The sequence below is a fragment of the Molothrus ater genome, chromosome 12 (assembly GCF_012460135.2).
Source record: "Molothrus ater isolate BHLD 08-10-18 breed brown headed cowbird chromosome 12, BPBGC_Mater_1.1, whole genome shotgun sequence".
Classification (NCBI taxonomy): Eukaryota; Metazoa; Chordata; class Aves; order Passeriformes; family Icteridae; genus Molothrus; species Molothrus ater.
The window spans coordinates 1,519,162-1,540,290 of record NC_050489.2 but is presented as its reverse complement, the minus strand read 5'-3'; the positions used below and the strand labels follow the sequence as shown (position 1 = coordinate 1,540,290).

The following is a 21,129-nucleotide window of genomic DNA, read 5'->3' as shown; positions in this document are numbered from 1 at the left end:
TCTTATGTTCTTTCCCTTTTATATTTGGGCTGATCTGGAGTGTTTGCTAAGACTTCCAAGTGGAGCTCTGATAATGACCTGTAAATCACACACGGCTCATCTGAGGGAGGAGGGTGCGAGGGAGCTGAAATAGGCCAGGACACCCCCAAGTCCTGTTCCACAGCGCAGCCTCCTCACGGCCTCAGCTGCTGCTGTGGGCTTTGGTTTCCACAGGACGCCAACAAGCCGCACTTCTCCCCTCTGGGCTTTGGTCCCTGGGTTTACAAGGATAAGTCCCGCCCAGGCTGGCTGGTCTGCTGACAGCCATGTGCTCTAGTGCTGCTGAGCACACACGTTGACAGATCTGCGCTTCTCCAGGAGTGGTTTCTGAGGTTTGAAGCAATATTACTGGGTTATTTTCCATAACTGATGGAGAAGAGTTTTATATGCAACATTTGCCAGCTGTTTGTTGAAATAAATCTAGTTGCTTGTCTTTCCACCTTGCTCTGTGATGCAACAACCGAGGTGAGCTGTTTGCATCTACTTAATGTAGGCTGGCTTATAAATACTATTTTGTGTACCTTCTATAGATTGCAAAAGTAAAAAAGATCCAGGAAAAGGTCAAGATGTGTCCTTGTATACATACAGTTTTAAAGCCCTTGTGCTTCCTATATTGTATAATTGTATAAACATGTATTAAATTAAACTCTTCTGAAAAGCAATTAGCTCCAGAGTGAACTCATTTTTGCAGCCTTCCTTTTGTTTGGGTGGGTTTGGTTTTTTCTTCGGCTCTCGGGGTGGTGGCAGTAGGACAGAAAGACGTGAGGAAGGCTCGCAAGCTTTTCCTTGTGGCAGGGTTGGATTTGCAGGAAAATGAAATGCGTGTCTGTTTTCACTTCTGAAAGGCTGCAGGGAGATGAACTCTCTCAATTCTGGCTCTCTAAGGGAAGCAGCAAAGGAATGGGGGCCATCGGTAACTCCCAAGAGAAAGCAGGGCTGGCTGTCTTCATTAAGATGACAATGATTCTGCTTTGAGCCTTTGCTCCACTTTGAGAAGGAAAATGAATCCATTCTTAAGCTGCATTCGCCACTAATTTAAAGTTTCTACCTGGAGTGAAGTAATTTTTTGAGAAATTGTAGGAGGTTACTCTGATGCTTGCATCAACCTTCTGTGTTTGGGACTTGGGGCATGTTTGAGGGAGCATCCTCCTGCCTCCAAAGCTGAATGTCACTCCTGCTCTGCTCTCAGAGGCTGCCCTGTTGGGTTTGTGAAGAAGCAATGCTGTGGGGTTTTGTGGGTTACATGGTTCATGGAATGGTTCATGTGACAATGTCTTTGGTGAATTTCAGTGAGTTCTCACTGTAAGGAATATGTCTCTGTGCTCGCTGCCCTTGGTTTGATCAGTACTGCCAGAACAATGCTGATGGTTTAGTGGCTCCTTGAGCAGCAAGAGGCCAAATGTTTGATAGTGTTCACCCCCTAAGAAACAGGACTTGGTCTTAGTGCCAGTTCTTGGCTGATGGCAAAGTTGGCCACTCTTGTAAGGAAAGTTGGATCAGCTTTGTTGTGATCAGTGACACAGAGCAGATATTCTTTTACTGTCAGATATTCTTTACTGACAGTAAAGCCTCTCAGTGGTAACATGGAATGACCTGATTTCTGCAGAATGGCCACTCTCAAAAGATGATAACCTGCTAGTTACAAATGCAGGGCTGTTATAAAATACTGTATTTCCAAAGGAAAACTTTGCCATACAAGAATACATTAAGCTGTGTGTGTGAGAGATGACAGAGTAAAAGCAGAAAACTGGGAAAAGTGCATTTTAGAAAAATGATGTCATTTCTACTGCATATCTTATAAACACTGCTAATCTGAACAGAACTGAAAACACTTTTTCCTTGCTGTTGTAGAACAAGAACAGAGATAAAACAAAAATGAACTCTCAAAAGGTGCAGATAAATCAGTGTGGTAAGATATCTAATATAATTTGTCATTATAATCTGCATCAATTTTACAAAGTTTTAGCAGACTTTATTGATAGGCCTGTTGTGGGGTGGTGAGCAGTTGGGAAAACTTGCTTGGTGCTTTTTCCTAGTTGCCAAATTTTGGATACTGTATTGGATATGCAAAGGGTAAATCCAATGCCAAACCTACAGACAGAGTAAAACACACCACCACAAAGTCACTCTTTTTTTTTTTCAATTTGCTAATATTTATCCACATTTTTATTGTATTTTAACTTGTTTAAGAACCCTCAAACCTTGTAAGGGTTTACAGTAAGCAATACCTTTTGTCACTGTTAGAGATAATTATCAAGTAAGTCTTCTAATGATAGCCCAAAGACTGAGAAGCAGATTTTCCAAGTCTGCTTACCCACTTTGGGTTGTATGTAGGAGCCCAGAGAATATTTTGTGTTATGTCTCCAAGCACCTGATTGAGGGCTCTGCTGCTGTGCTGCATGGTTTATGTCTCCTGTAACTCAGTACACGGAGCAGCCTTGTGCTCTTGGACTCCTTCCTTACTGCTCCATAGATTTTCAACTGCACTCTGAACTTTATTTGCACTCTGAATACTTTAATGGCTGTGTATTATTTACACTTAATGCACCTTGCAGTTGTGAATTTAATAGTTAGTAATTTACATCAGACTTACTAAGAATTACTAGTAATTAAAGGCCAGAAATATTACAAGGAGGCTGTTACTCTGCAAAGGAAATCATGCTCAAATAACAAACTATGGACAGAAATATTTCTAGGTTTGTTGTTTGTGACTGAATAGAAGTGATGTGGCTCCATTTTGGGTCACTTTTCCCCCTTCTTTAAAATGCATGTACATACTACATTTTGGACAGGTTTATTCTAATACTGACTAGATTAATATCTAGAAAATATAACAATTTTAATGAAGTTTTTTGTGTTTGCTCCTAGATATGAAAACAGATCTGAACTTACTGCTTGAATGCCTTAAATATCAGATGGACTGCCCTCTGTCTCAGAAGGAGGCTTTGATCACTATCTATTCCATTTGCCAACAAAACAGTAAGAAAGGCTTTTCCTTAGAAGCAATGCAGTCATTTCTGTTCACCATATATGCCAAGAACTGGTGGGCACTGTAAAAATGTCTAAAGGACATAAGGCTTGAGATGCTGGAAAATCTTAGAAGCCTTTCAATTTGCAGAGAAACAAAAGCAAAAGTGTCTGTTCTTTTTTCCTCTTGTAGGTGAAGCGAGCGAGTACTTTCGAGAAATTGGAGGTTTGATGTTTATAAGTGACCTTGCCAAGTCGAGTGCTCATTGCATCGTAAAGGAAGCAGCTTTATTTACATTGGGGATTATTATAGAGAGTAATGGTAATCAAAATAATATTGTTTGTCTTGCTGAGTGCACTATGGCCCCCTGCCATTACTTGTGCTCCTGCTTTGTCTCCATTTCCTTTTGGTCTCACAAAATGAGACTACAAGCTTGCCAGTGGAGCAGGGGCAGAGAGGGTGCCCCAGTTGCCCTGTCCATGCCTGGATTTGATCAGTGCCTTGCTGACTTGTGCACACAGGGTGTCTTTGAGTTTCCAGACACCTGCACTCCCCTCTCCCTCAGCAGCAAGTGTTCAATGACTCCTGGATTGTTCCAAAGCTTGCCAGGGTCCTGCTTGGTGTAGAACTCACTGCAGGGGGAAGCCCTCAGGCACTTCATAGTCCTGCCCTGTCTCTGCTCCCCACATACTGGCCACAACTGAGACTTAATCATTTAGGATGATGAGTGGCTTACTTTAGGACTTAATGGTTTTCACTTTCTGTTTTCAGTGTATTGTCAACAGACTTTGTGTACTTCTGCCTTGTTTGAAGACCTCATTTTATTTTTAATTAAAAAGGATTCTGGTGTGAACTTGAAAAGAATGTCTGTTTATGTCATCTTAGTACTGGTGTCAAATAATAGTAAGTTGGGTTTTTTACTCTGTGTTACAACACTCCTTTTCTATTTGCCAGTCTGCAGTCCAAAATCTAGAAGAGTCAATAAGCAATGTTTTGGTGAAGTTAATTTATAAAGATGGATGTTTGCATGTAACTGAACCTGAATTGTTGAAGTAGGTCATTGTTCACTGGGATTTCCTTAAACAACAGAACTTGGTTTAGTTCTAAAAATATAATTTGCAAATGCAAACACATAGTTTCTGAGAGTGTCTAGAAAGAGAGAGACATAGAAAGGTTATTGACCAATATGTTGATATGATTTTGTTTCCTTCTGGGAAGGATATGTGCTTAAGAAAGGGAATGTATGTATGTCACTTAAACTTGCTGTTAAGATTTTGTCTGCACTTGCATTTGTCTCTGGAGTCTTGTGTGTGTTCTCTTTTAGAAAATGGGCAAACCTGTGTCAGAGACACAGGCTGCATCAGCCTGCTGCTGCAGTTGTTCAGGTAAACAGGCTTGCAATTCAAACAGACAAATAATGGACTGATTAGCAGCCATGTTTCCTTGACTGTTTGGGACTTGTTTGCATTGTCTTTAACAGAACAACTCTCTCCACGTCTGAGAAGAATCTGTCAGATGAAACCTCTGATCCCTGCTATCAGCTCTGGTGCTCAGTGTGCAGCACTCTCTGTGCCTGTGTCAACAACCCCCAGAATGGTATGTGTTGCTCTGAAAATTGTGGAAGAACTTCAGAGATATTCTCCAAATCGGTAACGCTTTGGTTTCATTTTTACTGTTCAGCTGAAGTTGATTTCATTGCGTTTTGATTTGGGGGAATTTGTTTTTGCTTTTGCAGAAGATAATCAAAACATTTGCTGTTCGGTTTTTCCCTATGCCAAAGAGTGGCTGGAGAGTTGCACAGAGCCTGAGATAGTTCGTCCCATCTGTTCATTTCTTGGTCTCACAGTTGCAAATAACTGTAAGTGCAGCTCAAGCTTTACGCAATTTTGCATTTGATAAAAGGAAGTTTGATTAGAGAGCTAAGTGGTTTTTTCTTTCTTGTCAATTTCTCTCTATCTCAAAGTCATTTGCTGTTCTTCTGACTTTGACTCTGACCACTGTGTTCCACCATCTTTGCTTACACTGCGCTGTGCTCAAGTCCACAGCCACAGTCTGGTGACATTGCATAGGGTCAGTAAAACTGTTGGGAGCTGTTCTGATTAAAAGTGTGTCTAAATTCAAGTCCTTATGACATGACTGAAAACAATGACTTAGGTTGAACTCGGGCATGATGTCTGCCATTTGTGTGCACAAATTAGGGTCATGTTTTCCTGTTGCTATTTTATATGCAGTTACTGCATTTCTTGAGATTAATGTATATCCAGCTTCTGTTGTATAAGAAATCTAATGACTAACACATGCACAGAAAAACTCTGATGGACTTATTTGGTGAAATGCTAAAATAATTTGTAAACTCTGTCACTTAAATCACATTTTTTTCTTTTTTCCACTAAGCATATGTGCAGAAATATTTTGCTTCTATTGGAGGATTGGATACATTAGCCAAAGTTCTCCTTGAGCTTATGCATGATTCTTGTTTGAGTCACTCCAGCATGAAACTTGCCGTGGTAGTAACAAAGACTCTGGATGCCTGTATTGCTAATAACTGTGAGTCAAAAGACATTTTTGATCTATGGTAATTTTAAAATGCAATTTTTAAAGTCTTGTGCTGGTGAAAAAGTTGCAGAAATGAATGCTGAAAGGCAGTTAAGTTATACACATCCCAGTGGATGTTGCAGTGCTTTTTAAAAGTCAGAGGTGTAAGTGGGGAGTGATTCAGTTCATCTGAGGTAGATTAATGTCCCATTGTTGCTAAAATAAATACAGTGACATTTAAACCCAACTGAAAATTAAAAATAAGATGCTACAGCCTGTGCTGGGTAAGTAAAGCTGAGCTCTGGGCCTGGATTTGACCAGTCAGTTTGGATCCTGGAGTTAGGCCTATGCCTGAACAATAAGTTGTGTAGCTTAAGGAAGCTTTAGTAATTCAGAGGGGGAGCTGAAGGAATGTGGTGTTTCTGCACAGCACACTCTGCTCTGGTCTGCTGGCTGGGTACTGCTCTCCTGATGAGGTTTTGTGTTTTTCACAGAAGGTTTGCAGAAACCTGTGATGCTGATGAACCTGTGCTGTGGCCATGGTTGGTGTATCTCCCACTTCTGCCATAAGAGCTTCAAATGGAAGTTCCCAAAAGTTTAAAAGCATCAGCCTGCACTGGTTGTGAGGGTGGTTTCAGATCAGTTGGGTGTGACAGGACTGGGCCTCAGCGTGGATGGTCTAGCAGGGGTGTTCCAGTGCCAGGAAGGGTTTGCCCCCTGCTCCCTTTATGGCAGATACTCTGTTGTTGTATTCAACTCTCTCTGGCTCCATGCTGGAGCTGATCAAGGACATGGAGGAACTCAGCAGGGATCTCCAAAAGTTGCACAGTGCAAAGCCCTCCTCATTCATCAGATCTTCTGCCTCATCTCCATGGAGCACAGGCTGGGAGGACGGGCAGGGCTGGATTTGGGAGCAGCACAGGAGGGGTGGGCTAATCTGAACTGTTCAAGGTGGAGCAGGCCCAAGGCTTTGAGGGCTCTGTACAGTTCCCTCAAAACCAGCATTTGATCCTTGGATAATTCCTCTACACTCATGATCTAGTTTATTTTCCTTCCAATTATTTTAACAAACAGCTGCCATGGGTGTTGTCTTGGCAAAGTATCACACTGTGTCAGAGCTGCTGAAGCTGCTGTCCAATGAGACACTGAGCACAGGAGAAAAAATCAGTATTATTCTAACAATTGGACACCTTACTGAAGTTTGTGGTAAGATTTGCTTTTTTTTTCCTGTCTGTCAGCTTCTCCTAAATTCTCATCGAGTGACTCCTCCAGTGGTGTCACTTCATCAAGGCTGGACACGAGAGAGAGTTCTATTAAATAATACAATGTCAGTATTTGAAGAAAAAGTTTTCTATAATGTTCCATCTTTAAATTTTAAAGCTTGTCAGCAGGAAGTGTCTTTAGTAGCTTTGAAAAGTAGACTAAATATGCAAGAATTCAAAGCTGGGCTTAGGTATCCCAGGGAATAATTAATCCAGACCTGAAAGCTACTACAGTCCAGACATAGCAAATGGGTTGTCTTGAGACCCTTTTCATGGTCCTTGGCACATACAGCTCCTACCCACTGCTTACAAGGCCAGTACTATTTGTAAAAGCCATCTAAGAGCATTGGTTTCAAGACACAGAAGCAGCTGGTAGCCCTGAAATGTTTTTGTCATGTTCCTCAGGGCTTGTCCAAGCACATCTGGTACAAATACAGCACTTCAGTTGGTGTTTTGTGGTAGTGCAAGCAAATAGAAAGGGAAATTCATTTGTACTTCTGGTTTTTCTCATGTATGTTTAGATAAACAAGAAAAAGGCCTTATGTTCAAAAATCCCGGTTGATTTTCATCCTCTGAGTGCCAATGATGTGTTCAGGAATTAGCTCAATCAGTCATAAATTTATTTTAGCAGACATTTTCTCATGAAGAATTAGTGAAACAAGACTTAATGGAAAATGTCTTTTGAATTGAAAAATTATTAAAAAATTATTGAACAGTTGTTTCAACAGAAAAAGGTTTCTCTTAAAATATCAACACTGTCAAAATAAAAGTGTTAAAATTTTTTATTCTTTTTTATTAAGTGTAAAGAGGAAAGAACTATGTTTAGCAAGTTATCAGTTATATGAATACATATGTGAATGAGATCACAATAAAAATACAGCTAATTACATAATAAATGAGTTGGAACAGATTGGCTAGACCAGGATTAAACTACTCATTTTATTTTGCTAATTATAAACCTTGAGATTTTGATATTTCTGCATCTCAGGCCTCACAGAAATGTCACATATCTACTCCAAGAGCAGGTAATGGAAGAGAGGAAATACAGGAGTCATTATTCAAATGTTTCAGGCCACAATTAATGAGCTTGGAACTCCATTGTATAATTTGTCTCAGTGATCCTTCAGTTTCCTTACAGCAATCTGAGTTCTGGTCAAATCATCCTGTGGGATGTAAAGCTCTCCTGCTGTCACTGCAGCAGGCTCGGGTCTGGAATGAAAATCTCTCTTTCTACAGAAACTTGCAGAGAGTTGCCAGTATTGGCCCCTAAAATTACTGTAAGGTTAAGGTGTGTGGGGCTGAAAGCAAAGCTGTCCTTTACCATGTCCTGTTCTAGAAGAGAACCAGTGTGAGCTGCTTCAGAACAATGGTCTGCCACTTATGATTCAGGTATTGACAGAATCTCAGGACGAGGAACTCATCAAAGCTGCTACTTTTGTGCTGCAGAACTGCAAACAAATGAGTAAGCTTGCTGTTCCTGCTTTAAAAATGAGAGTGATTGTTTCCATCGTTGGGTTCTGCTGATGCCCCAAGTGATTTTAACTGTGGCAGCTTTGTAATTCTGTGTACTCCAAAAGATGTTTGTTTTCTGCACAGAAAGTTGCTTACTTGTCATCAAGAACTGACTTAGGCAGAAAAAAGAGAAGTAAAAATTCCAACAGTGTTGCAAAAATGCATTTGTGAAACCTCTCCATGGAGGGCCAGCTCTTAAAGCTTTCCCATCCATAAATTGTGTGGAGAATACAAACATTGTCATTTAACACCCAGTGGGTGCTCTCTTCCTGGGGATGTACCACTAGAGGGAGAGAATAAACCAGGAGATAATCAAGCCCAAAATCACTGTGTGTACATTAATTTCTATTACTAAGAAATCTTGATCTTTTTTTTCTAAAATAGGATGTATTTTTAGGTCCCCCATCTCAGTTTTTTTATTACTTATCTGTACAGTCCCTCCCATGAAACAGAGACCTTGTCCTCTAATCTCTAGAGCGTGGAGGGTGTGCAGTTGCTAATTAGGAAAAAATAAACCTGTATCTACATTTCTGTGCTGCAAGCACAACTGAGAGGTTTGTGTAAGATTGGGGAGGTGTGATTTGTAGTGTCCATTAATATGGAATTGTTTTTTAAAAAAGCAGAGACTCATACTGGTGAAGAACCCAGAGCTAATTCAATGAAAAAGCTTTTTTTTTTCACAGCATCATTGTGAAAACAGTTTATAGGAACTAAAATTGCAAGTTCACCTCTTGTTACTGCAGCATATATTTCAAGTGTGTTAACATCTATGTATAAATTTAAGGTTTATAAAAATTGTTATTTTGCATTAAATTATTGGGGCTGTCCCTCAGCATACTAACATATAATAAATACTTTAATGTACTGATAAAATTTTAAATATTAATCTTTTTTTATATTTTATAAAGCTGAACAGTTGTCTCTGAAATTATGTGATAAGTCATTAAATGTGAACAATGCAGAAGATTTGGATGTGCAAGTCAGAAAAAGATGTCTGCAAGACTACTGGAAGAAAGCGAAAGAAATTTTACACAGAATCAACTCAATTGAAAAACAGCACGATGAGGTTGGCCTACTTACCAAAATAGTATAAAACTAATCACATCTTTCCAGAGTTTAAGGAGAAAGAGAAAGTAAATCCTTAAGATAATTTCCATGTGAGCAAAAAACCCAGGAACAAACGTTGGATTTGTGTGAAAGTACAACCTGCAGCTTTGATCAGTATTGTAGATCAGACTGAGTTACAGGTGTGCAGAGAATGGAGGCATCTGTATTGTATGAAGTATTCTTGTTGATTGTAACCCCAGGTTTTCTATGAGATAGAAAAAGAAGTTGAATTAATTTTTAATTAATTCAGTTAATTTAATTAAATTGCTGGGCATTCAAATCTATAATTTTAATATTTGCATGCATGAAATGCCCAGGGTTGTATGGCTGTGGTGGGATAGATGATAAAGGAGAATGCAAACATAGGCTGAGATATTTTCATTTTCTCCTTGTGCTTTAAAGCTGCTGTGTATCTGTGGCTTTGGAACAGCAAGTTTATGAGTTATTTAGATGGCTCTTACTTTCTAGCAGTGCCTTAGTAGCAAATTCCTTACTTCAGCCTGAAATTAGCATTTAGGAAGTATCCCCTCAACACATTCAGTGGCATTGCTGTCTTGCTGGCCCTCAGCTTGGTCAGGGGGTTTTCTGAAGCTTCTCTGGAATTTGCTTAACTGTCAGAGTTAGACTATCTAGTTAATCCTGGCACTGGATTTATTTAACATTTTTATAGAGCTCACATAGTCACTAACCAGTACTTTTCAATACAGGAAAGAGTGCAAGGAGAAATATTTGTAGATGAATCTTCAGTAGCCAATTCTGAAGCACTAAAATCTCATGAAGTGAAACCTGTTGATCCAAAGAAATACACAGAAGGAACACAGAAAGTCGTCTTTTGTCCACAGTTGACCTCAAAGTTGAATAATCAGGTTCTTGCTCCATCTGTAACTTCTGCTCCACAAAAAAATGAAACAGTGAACGCTATGGATGCAGCTTCTACCAGACAAACTGAACAGAGGAGCATTCCATGTTCAGTCACTGAGCTGCAAACAGACAGTGTACCTCAAACTCACAATGTAAATGGGAAAACTGCTTGTGGAAAAAGTCGCTCTGGTCTTCAGGCAGGGTGAGAATTTTACACCTAAGCAGAAATACTAAGTTGCTTTTCTTTAGTCATTGCAGATTGACAGGCTTTTAAATTATCTGTAACTAACCATGGGTGTTTTTCATCAGAGAGTTTTTGAGGTCACAGATCAAAGATTACTGTCATTGCAAAGCTGCTGCTCTCTGAGTGCTGGTGGTGTACAGAGTGCCTCTTCTAGGGCACATTTGAATGCCTTCAGCATAGTGCTGAAAATCACCCATGGCTTTTGCCCTAAAGTTCTCACTGGTGTAACAGATCAAGATTTAAGCTGTTGGTTTGGACAAAACTACAATGGTTTCTGTAATGTGCACTTACTAGGGAAACAACAGGTAGAGAACTGCTTGGAAAAATACTAAACTGGAGTGTCTGCAAAGCAGGGGGAAAAGTTTCTGCACCTCTGCTGTTCTCCCCTCATGTTCCAGTGCTGCCCTGCATGGGAAGGGGAAGGAACAGCCCTATTTGGAACCATTCTCTTCCTCATTGCTCTCACGCAGATCTAATTTTCTTTCTCTTTTGCTGCTTGTGTTTATCTTTCCTATTGATAAACCCAAAATTATTTATAGCTAACTTGCAATGATAAATACAGATTCCATTCTCTTGAGTTTATATCTGGAATATCCCTCAAGACAGTCAATGGAAAAGTATAAGCACAACTACATTTTTTGGGGTGGGGAGGGTTATGTTTTGTTTTGGACTTTTTGGGTTCCACATTTTTCTTGTGTTTTTTAACTGCACCTTGCTCTGTGCAGTTTCCTGATATTATATTGTTACTTTGCAACTACCACAGAAATCACCAAGAGCCTGGATATTTTCCATGGTACATTCAGGTAAATTTTGCTTTGCTACTGGTTAGCATAATTTCACAGCTTCTTTAGTTGTTGTTCTGGGCTCTGATGCACAAAATTCTTAAAATATGAATTTTAAAAAAATCTGGTTTTGAAATACGTGTTTGTGTGAGCACAGGAGTTACTGGAAGGTAACCATGGATCAGGCTTCTTGCTCCTGTGGCTTTCAGAGGGAGTCAGGGACACAAAAATGCTCCTTCAGGGTATCATAGCAGTGTGTTGGTTGCACAGAAGTTAATTAATCTAAGAAAAGAAGAAAACCAGTTGCCTTTTAGAGTATTTGCTGCAAATGGTGAAGGGTACAGTATTCTGAAGACTTTGTGAGAGCTTTATGTACACTTGGTAATCTTTATGTGAATCTGAATTGCAAATTACTCTGGAAACCAGCGGCAGCTCTGCACTCCCTGCTGAACAGACTGCACAGAATGCCAATCACAGATCTCTGGGAAACAGGTTTTAACATGCACTGATTACATGCTGGGGGCCATAAGTCCAGTAGCTTGGGATAATTAGAATAATTTTTTTAGAGTTTTCTCTTTATATATTTAATATGGGTTTTTGTTGTGCCCTTGGAATGTGTGTATTCATTTGCAGGTAAATGTACATTGTTTTTATTGGTTTATTGGTTTTAATTTGTTTACATTTTGATCTTCCCAGTGAACAGTTATTTAAACAACCAGCAGAGACTGTTAGAAATATGAAACAGACATGTACATCAGGTACAAATAGCTACACATATTCCTTTCTGAGCTGATTTTGTTCTTAACGAGATTTTAATTAGTTTTGTGTACATTTATCACTACTTTTTATCACTTATTATGTATCATTAGATGACAGAGGTGCCTTATGTGTAATATCCTTCAACAGGTTTGCACAGTGTTGGTATTTTATATTGTACACAGTTTTACCAGGAGAACATTTATCCTACTTTTCTTCTAATACATATTTTAGCTTTGTTTTTTTTAACTGACTCTAATTGTACAAATGAATGTATCAGAGATTAAGTTTAGTGTTTAATCTGTACTGACCAGTGAAAGGCACTAATAGAACATGGAGGTTTGGTCCTGTGCCTGTGAGGCTGGGATAGAACCTGCCTGTGAGAGTGACTTTTGCCTGATGCTGTTCCTACATGATGAACATGTGTTTAAGAGAAAAGTTTTCCAGATTTGCATGAATCCTGGTCTGATACATTTATTTCAGAACTGGGATCAGTTCAATCAAATCTTTATTCACTGTTTACTTTCCTGTTAATTTATAAAATTGTTCATTAGATTAGAATTTGCCAGAATGGGAGCTTTACAGGTGTCCAGCTGATCTCCAGGTTACACCTGTTTAAACTGAGAATATGTATTATTCCAATACATTGCATTTTTCAGCACTTGATTCCAAACAAAAATAAAGTTTATAGCACTTTGTTAAGCAATATGGGTTTACTGGGCTCATTTGCTATGTACAAGTTGAAATAATATCCTTTGGGAGAGTGATGATAAACATGTAATTGAACACGGTTATTCTGGAATTACAGAAATGTGAATGTGAGGCATTGAACTTGAGAAATTTCATTTGGATTCTGCTGTTCTATTAATTATACTTTAATAATCTACAAATAGAAAATGCAGTTGGATGTAGTTATGCTGATGCATGATTGCCATGGCAAAAGATGGGTTATATTTCTTAGTGACTTTTTTCCTCCCTCATTTAGGTCAACATTCATTCTGCTCAGAGAAAACTGAGAGAATCAAAAGTACTTCAGCTATATCTTCATCCCATAAAATGGCAGATTTAAGGTGTTTAGGTGAGTATTATCTTAGATCTTTCTTTCCAGTGTACCTAAAGAAGCCTTAAAGAGTCAGCAGTGCAGTAAGTGGATTGACTTGACAGAAATTGTAACACATCTCTTGTTACCTCTTACAGTAATAACAAAACCTGAGCCTTCTTCCCTTTCCCTTTCCCTTTCCCTTCCTTCCCTTTCCCTTTCCCTTTCCCTTTCCCTTTCCTTCCTTTTTTTTACCTCCAATATAAAAGATAAATATTGAAATAAAACTGAGAAATTGCAGTTTTGGTCCATGAAATAATGTGGGTTTGCTGACAAACAGAACATATAGTAACTTGAATTATTTAGAAGAATAATTAGAAGAATACTTGAGCAGGTGTTTTCCTCCTTTCTCTGCCTTCAGAGGGAGGAAGAACACGTAGCCCTGCTCATTTCCCTCATTTCTTTGCCTGCTAAACCTCCTCAGTGTTCTGCAGCCCCTCTCTCCCTCACTGCTGTGAAGTACAGGCAGGCAGTTTCATGGTAATCCATGACTACAGCCCTCTGTTACCCCAGGCTCTAATTCCTCAGCCTGCTCATCAGTAGGTCATGAGAATGCTGGTGGTACTCTGGATTTGTGAGTGGATTTTGTAATCAAGCCAATGTTTCTTTATTTAAAAACCCCCAACAGAACAAAAACCCACAGAAAACAAAAGAACCCCTAAAGCAGCCCATAACCCACGTTTGAACATTGTTTTTATCAGAGTTGTCAAACTAAATTCAAGCTGAGCTTTAGCACTGCTTTATCTTAAGGTAGAATGTTACAGATATGGATTTGTGCCCTCCCTGTGATTCCTCACACAAGTTCTCCTTCAGCTGGTGTATGAGAGCATCCATGAGAGCATCCAAGGATATCTTAAACCATAAATTACCCTAGGGAATGTCCTCAAAATGAACAGCAAGGCTTCCTGTGAGACCATTCATGCCTAAACTAGATTTACCATTGATTCAGATTAATACAGGTAACTGTTACAACACAAAGTTTAAAAAAAAATATAGCACATTATATATATATATATATATATATATATATATATATATATATATATTTTGGCTCCTGGATAAATGTGCAAATGGAACTGAGGCCTATGTCTTCCCATCCCACCAATATTTGTAGTTCTGTAGAGGATCCGTGCCTCACTCAGTACTTCTGGAGTGGAAGTGCAGTATAACTTAGTCTCATAAAATGTTGAAAACAATTTTTTTTTAAGAGAACAAATACAAAGTATTTCAAGAAAGCACATAAAAGTGCCATGAGTATGGAAAACCTGAAGTCAAATTGATCCTAGTGAGCAAAATAAAACCCTGAACTTTGTGGTGGCTCCTTTAGAAGCCGTGATTGCTATTTCTGCACGATCCTGTTTTTCCCAGGTTGTACAGCAGGGGGACTGTCCTTGAACAGCAAAACCTTCACCAAGATGTTGCAGAGATGCCTGCACAGGTGTGAGCACCACAGAGTTATCCTGGAGGCTGAAGAAAGATACCGAGGGGAGCTCCGCAGGGTGGCTGCTGGTAACAACAACAGATCTGCAGCTCACCAGAGTATGGAGTTTATGTTCAGTACTTGGAACCATTGCTTTAGAGTGGCATTTAAAATTCTGAACTTTTGTTCATTTACTTCTGATTGTCTTGCTGTTTTAAACTCACTTGAATTTGGTTTACAGTGATTTGTACTAAGTGAGATCAGAACTGGCCACTCCTGTTTTGAAGGATTTTGTGTGTTTCTTGCCATGGTGACAGATGCTCATTATAGGCTTTCATAAGACTCTCACATTTGCCAGAAATAGTCAAGTCCTAAGAGAAAGGAATGTATTAAGTTGAAATATGTGTGAGTAAATGTATGACATCACACCAAAGTAAATTCATTCAATATTCACAGAATCAGAGAATGACTGGGTTGGAAGAGACCTTTAAGGTCATCGAGTCCAACCCATGCCCCAACACCTCAACTAAACCTTGGCACTGAGTGCCACATCCAGTCTTGTCTTAAATGCATCCAGGGATGGTGACTCACCACCTCTCCAGGTAGACCATTCCAGAACTTTATCATTCATTCTGTGAAAAACTTTCCTTAATGTCCAACCTAAATTTGCCTTGGTGCAGCTTGAGACCGTGTCCTCTGGTTCTGTCAGTTGTTGCCTGGGAGCAGAGACCAACCCCACCTGACTAGAGCCATCCTTTCAGGAGCTGTGCAGAGTGATAGGGGCACCCCTGAGTCTCCTTTTCTCCAGGCTGAACACCCCCAGCTCCCTCAGGTGTTCCTGACAGGATTTATGTTCCCAGCCCCTGTCCAGCCTCATTGGCTCCTCTGGACACGCTCGAGTGTCTCAAGGTCCTTCCCAAACTGAGGGGCCAGACTGGACACAGCACTCGAGGTGTGGCCTCCCCAGTGCTGAGTACAGGGGAAGGATGATCTCCCTGCTCCTGCTGGCCACACCATTCCTGATACACTTATGGGTCTAGGATACTTAGAGGTCTTAATGAATTAAATAGAAGCACATCCTCTATTTTTTCTGGTTTAAAGAATGAATTCTGAAAATTAAACAGTTATTACTTATTGGCATTTGTACTGGTGTTCCTCTTATATTTTCCAGAAATGCCGCTGGCCTCAGTGAAGAAAGACAGGCTGCATAAAGAAATACCAACTTTTAGGAGCAAGAAGGACAGTTTCCAAAGTAAGGGCTTGGTTTGGAAATAGTGTGAAAAGCCCTTGCTGTCTATTAATTCTTTTGCAGAACTTTATCATGGGTGACTGTGAATAGAAAATTATTTTCTTTTTTTCCTCTAGATTCTGAGAACAATCTGTATATTATTAGGCCAGAAAATGCATACTCTGTAATCATGAAATTGTGTAATGCACATTATTTCCCAGCAAAGTTATCTGGCACTTGCTGTATTGATCCTGTTTTGAATCCTGTCATGGTTACTTCCATGGCATTTGCTATTCCTCAGTTTTTTGTGGCGTTGTTTTCTAAAATGGAGAGGTTTAGTCAGGCTCAGAGCAGAGTTTAGCTGCCTGAACCTGGATTCAGCACCACTCCTTATGCAGTTCCAAACATGTTATTCCATTAGATTAATTCCTGTTCCTGCTGGGAGCTCTGCTAAAGACTTGGGGCTTGTGATACACAGCTACAAGGGGAATCCTTAAGAATGAATTCTTTGAAATGAGAATTGAAATTTGAATTTTGAAATTCCCACCAAAAATTTATTTTTAGTACTCTTATTTTCAAAACCCTTGTTCACATGGTTATTTATTAATTAATGCTCAGTAGAGCATTAAAGCTAGTAGGTTGATTTTGAAATTTGTTTATATTTTTCCCCATCAGATTCAGTAATTGAGTAATTTGTCTTATGAAAGCCACAAAGGTATTTTAAAACATAAAAAATCCAACCAAAGCAACTGATTTCATCTTGAAAGCCCATTAGAACAATATATTATCTTTAGCAAGTACACATTTCCTGTAAGCTGAAGTAAACTGAATTTTCCAGTCTTTCTTCCAAGACCAGATTAGTGGTATGGCTCAAAAAATAGCTCTTGCTTAAATTTTTATTGCTAAAACATAACCTATGTTTTATGATTTGGGCTTTTTTTCTAATAAAGGTGTGTAATGTTTTATTGTTTATTTTTTAAGGCATTCTTTTGACTCCAAATAGAAAAGACAAATCTAATACTTCAAAAAGAGATGAATATAGTAGAAATACTAGGTGGACTAGCAACTATAACTTGACACCTGCTTATGAAAACTGTGAGTATTATCAGAAAATGAATTCTCTGATATGCACAACTGAAAGATCAGTATTTGAGTTCAGGTCAGGGGATTGAGAGAAGCACCTGCTCTTGCCATTGGAGATAAATGGCTGTGCATTTAAATAAACTGTTACACTTTCTCTCACAGAAATCAACTTGAACATCAATACTCTTATTATTTGCTTCTGGTTCATCAATAGTCCCTATGTCTTAATGTGGATTATGAGAAAAAGATCTAAGGAGAATGAGATATTACTAACAAAGCAACATTTACATATTCAGATTAATTAGAATAAATGCTCCTTTACGGTTTTATATCCAGTTTTTCAGTAGATTTTAGTTAGCTTTAAGTGACTAAATGGTCCTTGTTCACAATTTTGTAGCTTTACAAAAATCCCAAGATGCTAACCAGAAGAGACAGAGAGTCAAAGAGATGTGCAGCCAGAAATGTCAGCATTTAAAAGAAAATTGCATACATTCACTTGACAAAGATGAGGTTAGTTATGCAAAGCCTAATCATGTTTATAAATGGCCAAATAAAAGCAGTAGGAATTGTGTAATTTCTTTTTAGTTACCTTTCACAGGAGCCTAGTAGCAAAATGAACCTTATTAAAAAAATATTCCTGTGTTGATTCTACTCCAGTCACACTGATTTAGCCCTGAATTGAGTTCAGCATTTTTCAGCTGACACATTTTCAGAATGGTGGATCTGAAGGTCTGATTTTTCCTGTATTGATGAAGATTTGCACAGTATGGAAGTAACAGAAACCTAAAGGAATAAACCTGCTAAAAGAATAAACTATGTAGGCACAACAGAAATGAAGATCACAGAAAAATACTGTATTTTAGTAAGTAGTGACAGTGAAGAAACCTTGGAGAAGCATTTTTCCCTTGCCAGTGGGACCATTTCTTTACAACTATTAAATGTTGAACTGTAATATGTTACTTCCACGTGCAAAATAGTATGTACATTTACATAATTCTTCATGACACCAAAATAATCATTTGCAGGGCAATGAAATGTGTTCCCTGGCCATGAGCATGAGACCTCTGAACAAGAGAAGAGTCCGAAAAGATTTCACAACTGAAGAAATCAACTGCCTTTTGAAGGGCGTCCAAAAAATGGGCAACCACTGGAATTTGATTTTGTGGTCTTACCCTTTCCAGAAGGGACGGACAAGTGTTGACCTTTCCAAGAAGTACTACAGGTTACAGGTGCAGGTACTCATCACTGAAGTTTCTACTTATGGTAAATGCTGGGAGCCCGGTTCTCATCGTTAGCCCCTGAGCTGACTTCCAGAAATAAAGACAGGTTTTGAGAGTGTGCAGCCGTGGGATTGTGCCTTGTGTCAGTGCAGTGCCCACGAGAATGGCCTCTGGTGTAATTCCATCAGGGCTGGTGCTTGGAGAGAGAGAACTCAAGTAGGGAAAAGAGCAGAGAGCCTTGGAACCCACCACTGCCACCTGGCAGGGTACAAAGAGAGTGAGAGTGTCATTAAGGACTCTAAATTAATCCCTGTGTTTATCAGGAAATTGGTCTCCTCTCTGCTCAGCTCTGTGGTGATGCTGGTCTGGGAGAGCTTCTGCAGCAGTTTCCCAGTGATAAATCCATGCATCCCTCACACAGGGAGCACTGCTCCTGTGCTTTGGAGACCATGGCAGCAATTAAGTGACAAGTCTTTGTCTATGGAAAGCTGGTCTGTAATTGTGCAGTGGTTTGGGGCAACATTTCTCTTGATATTTTCTCTTTTATCTCCATTTTATAGATGAAAAAAGCCCACAAAGGACATCAGTAACATCATCAGTGAGTGCTTTGTTGCAGAATGTTCAAGAACAGCCTTTGTAACAGTGAGGTATTACCAGAACAACTCAAGCCCTTGGAGAATTTAGGTTGGCTTGGACTCCTGTTTTTCAGTGACAACTGACAGAATTGTTATGCATTGTAATTTTACTTTACCATAACTTGACAGTTTATTTAAGTAATGCTATCATAGGCAACAAAATCTTTATTGGTAAAAATTACATTAATTTGGAACATAATTTAACCTTCTTGAGCATTTGATCTGTGCAATTTTTGAGTTAATTTTTTGTCGCTTGCTCTATACTATTTGTAAGAAAAGGATATATTGCTAAAATGAATACTTTATGTCTGGAAGTGCTGTTAATGTTGTTGTGTCTGAATCTGTTTCCTCTTAATTAGTGAAATGTTTAAAGCAGGTGGAATATTTTGTCACATGTTGAATATGCTGCATGTGCAGAAAAATGTCTCTGTGACAGAAAACACTGAATTTGTGGTTAAACACTGCTGCACAGAGGAGGCAAATCTTTGACTACTACAGAAATTCTGTACTCACTGTTGAACTGAGCAGGTACTGGTAGAATTTGGCTTCTGTTTATAATTGGACAGTTTTCTGGTGTATTTTTCAAATAAGTGAGCAGTACCAGAATTTCTGCTAATTACACATTTTTTATAGGAAGCTTTACTGAAAGCCTTGGTAACTCGCTGTTTCAGTGATAGCCTTAGTATTTCAGTTGTACTTTTTACTTGTTCTGATAAAGGAAGGATGAATCAATAGTTATTTTATTATGGAAAGGGTTTAGTTGTTGTATTAGCACTAGGTTTTCACTATGATGTGGCTTAAATGCTGAAAAACAGGCAAGGTAACCAAAACCTGAGAGACTTGCAATAAAGATGATGCCAATGATGCAATAAATATGCCTTCCAATATTTTCAGCTGTTGTAATTTGAGGGTTTTATTATTAAAATACTGAAACATCTATAAAAGATGTCTGTGAGTGGAGCTGTTGCCAGTAGCAGGGTTGAGTATCAGTGGAACTATTGGCAGAGTGGGAGCCAGAAGGGCTCCTGAGGTGGGGTGTCCCCAAGGAGGACACTGGGGTCCCTCACACGCTCCAGGTTGTCCCCAGGACACCAGCCTAGTCCAGACCATCTGTTACTGCATCCTTTGGCTGAATGTGTGTTAGTATCCACATTGTCAAGATCTGAAATATGTCTCGAGTGGCTAAAATATGTGAGGTGTAAATCTTTACTTGCCACAAGGTGAGAATGTTGCAATACTGACAATTTACCTCACCTTAGGTATAGTTCAGGTTAGAAAGGCCCTGTGGGGCCTTTGGTCTCCTCTCCTCTTTGGAGCAGGACTGAGGTGAAAGTTATTCCAGTTGTTCAGTGCCTTGTGAACTTCTGAGGGTTTTCAAGGAAGGAATTCCTGCTGCCTTTTTGGGCAGCCTCTGCTCATGCTTCACCTCCTCTCGGCAGGCAGGGGCTGGAACCACATTGCTGGAACATTCTGGTGGGATCTGAAAGGGAAGTCATGGACCAGGAACAGGCAGAAACCCGAGGTGTGAATTTGTGCAAGTCAGTCTTTTGCTCTCCTTTGGACTGACTGCATGATCACTTGATTTTGATGCATTGATCAGTTTAATTTTCCTGCACAAGCACTTTGAAATCCACATGTAACGGGCACTACAAAATTGCGTGAGAATAGTTGATATAGAGAATAGTCGCTTTTAGGCTGGTTGGGCCACCCAGGGCAGTATTTCAGCACTTTGAAAAGCTGGAATGACTGACAAACCATCGAGGGAAGTCCGTTTGTAAAAACCCTGACGTGCTCTCTTGGTTCCGTTGGTCAAACAGAGCGTGTTAGGGGTGTGAGGATGGAGTGGTAATGACAGCTTGATCAGTCAGCAGCAATTTACACGGTGCGCTCACCCAGATCTGCCCCGGCACTGCCGGCACCGCGCTGCACTGGCGGGGGCGCGGCAGGGTGGGGACCGCGGCTGTGGAGAGGTACCAGGGCAGGTGCCAGGGGGACAGGGAGGAGCCGGGGCAGAAGTGTCAGGACAGGAACCGAAGATCAGGAGAAGGTATCTGAGCAAGTCCCAGGGAAGGTACTCGGGATATAGGAGGAGGTACCTAAGCAGGTGCCTGGGGTGCGGGAGGATGTTCCCGAGCGATGCCGGGGTGCGGGTGGAGGTTCCCGAGCGGTGCCGGGGTGCAGTAGGAGTTTCCGGAGCGGTGCCGGAGTGCGGGAGGAGGTTCCCGAGCGGTGCCGGGGTGCGGGCGGAGGTTCCCGAGCGGTGCCGGGGTGCAGTAGGAGTTTCCGGAGCGGTGCCGGGGTGTTGGGCGGAGTTTCCCGAGCGGTGCCGGGGTGCGGGCGGAGGTTCCCGAGCGGTGCCGGGGTGCAGTAGGAATTTC

At 40.1% G+C, this 21,129-nt stretch overlaps 1 protein-coding gene across 1 annotated transcript; it reads left to right on the top strand.

Annotated features, from left to right (window-relative positions):
- The first annotated feature begins 1,890 nt into the window (after positions 1–1,890).
- On the top strand, positions 1,891–19,644 carry TERB1 (telomere repeat binding bouquet formation protein 1). The gene is made up of 20 exons (XM_036390576.2): positions 1,891–1,948; positions 2,908–3,018; positions 3,200–3,328; positions 3,779–3,910; positions 4,332–4,392; positions 4,488–4,603; positions 4,743–4,865; positions 5,402–5,554; positions 6,617–6,748; positions 8,141–8,266; positions 9,225–9,382; positions 10,131–10,486; positions 12,007–12,068; positions 13,052–13,144; positions 14,534–14,704; positions 15,757–15,837; positions 16,795–16,908; positions 17,294–17,406; positions 17,922–18,131; positions 18,677–19,644. The coding sequence occupies exons 1-20, from the start codon at positions 1,915–1,917 to the stop codon at positions 18,704–18,706; spliced, it is 2,505 nt and encodes an 834-aa protein (XP_036246469.2). The 5' UTR covers positions 1,891–1,914; the 3' UTR covers positions 18,707–19,644.
- The last annotated feature ends 1,485 nt before the right edge of the window (positions 19,645–21,129 follow it).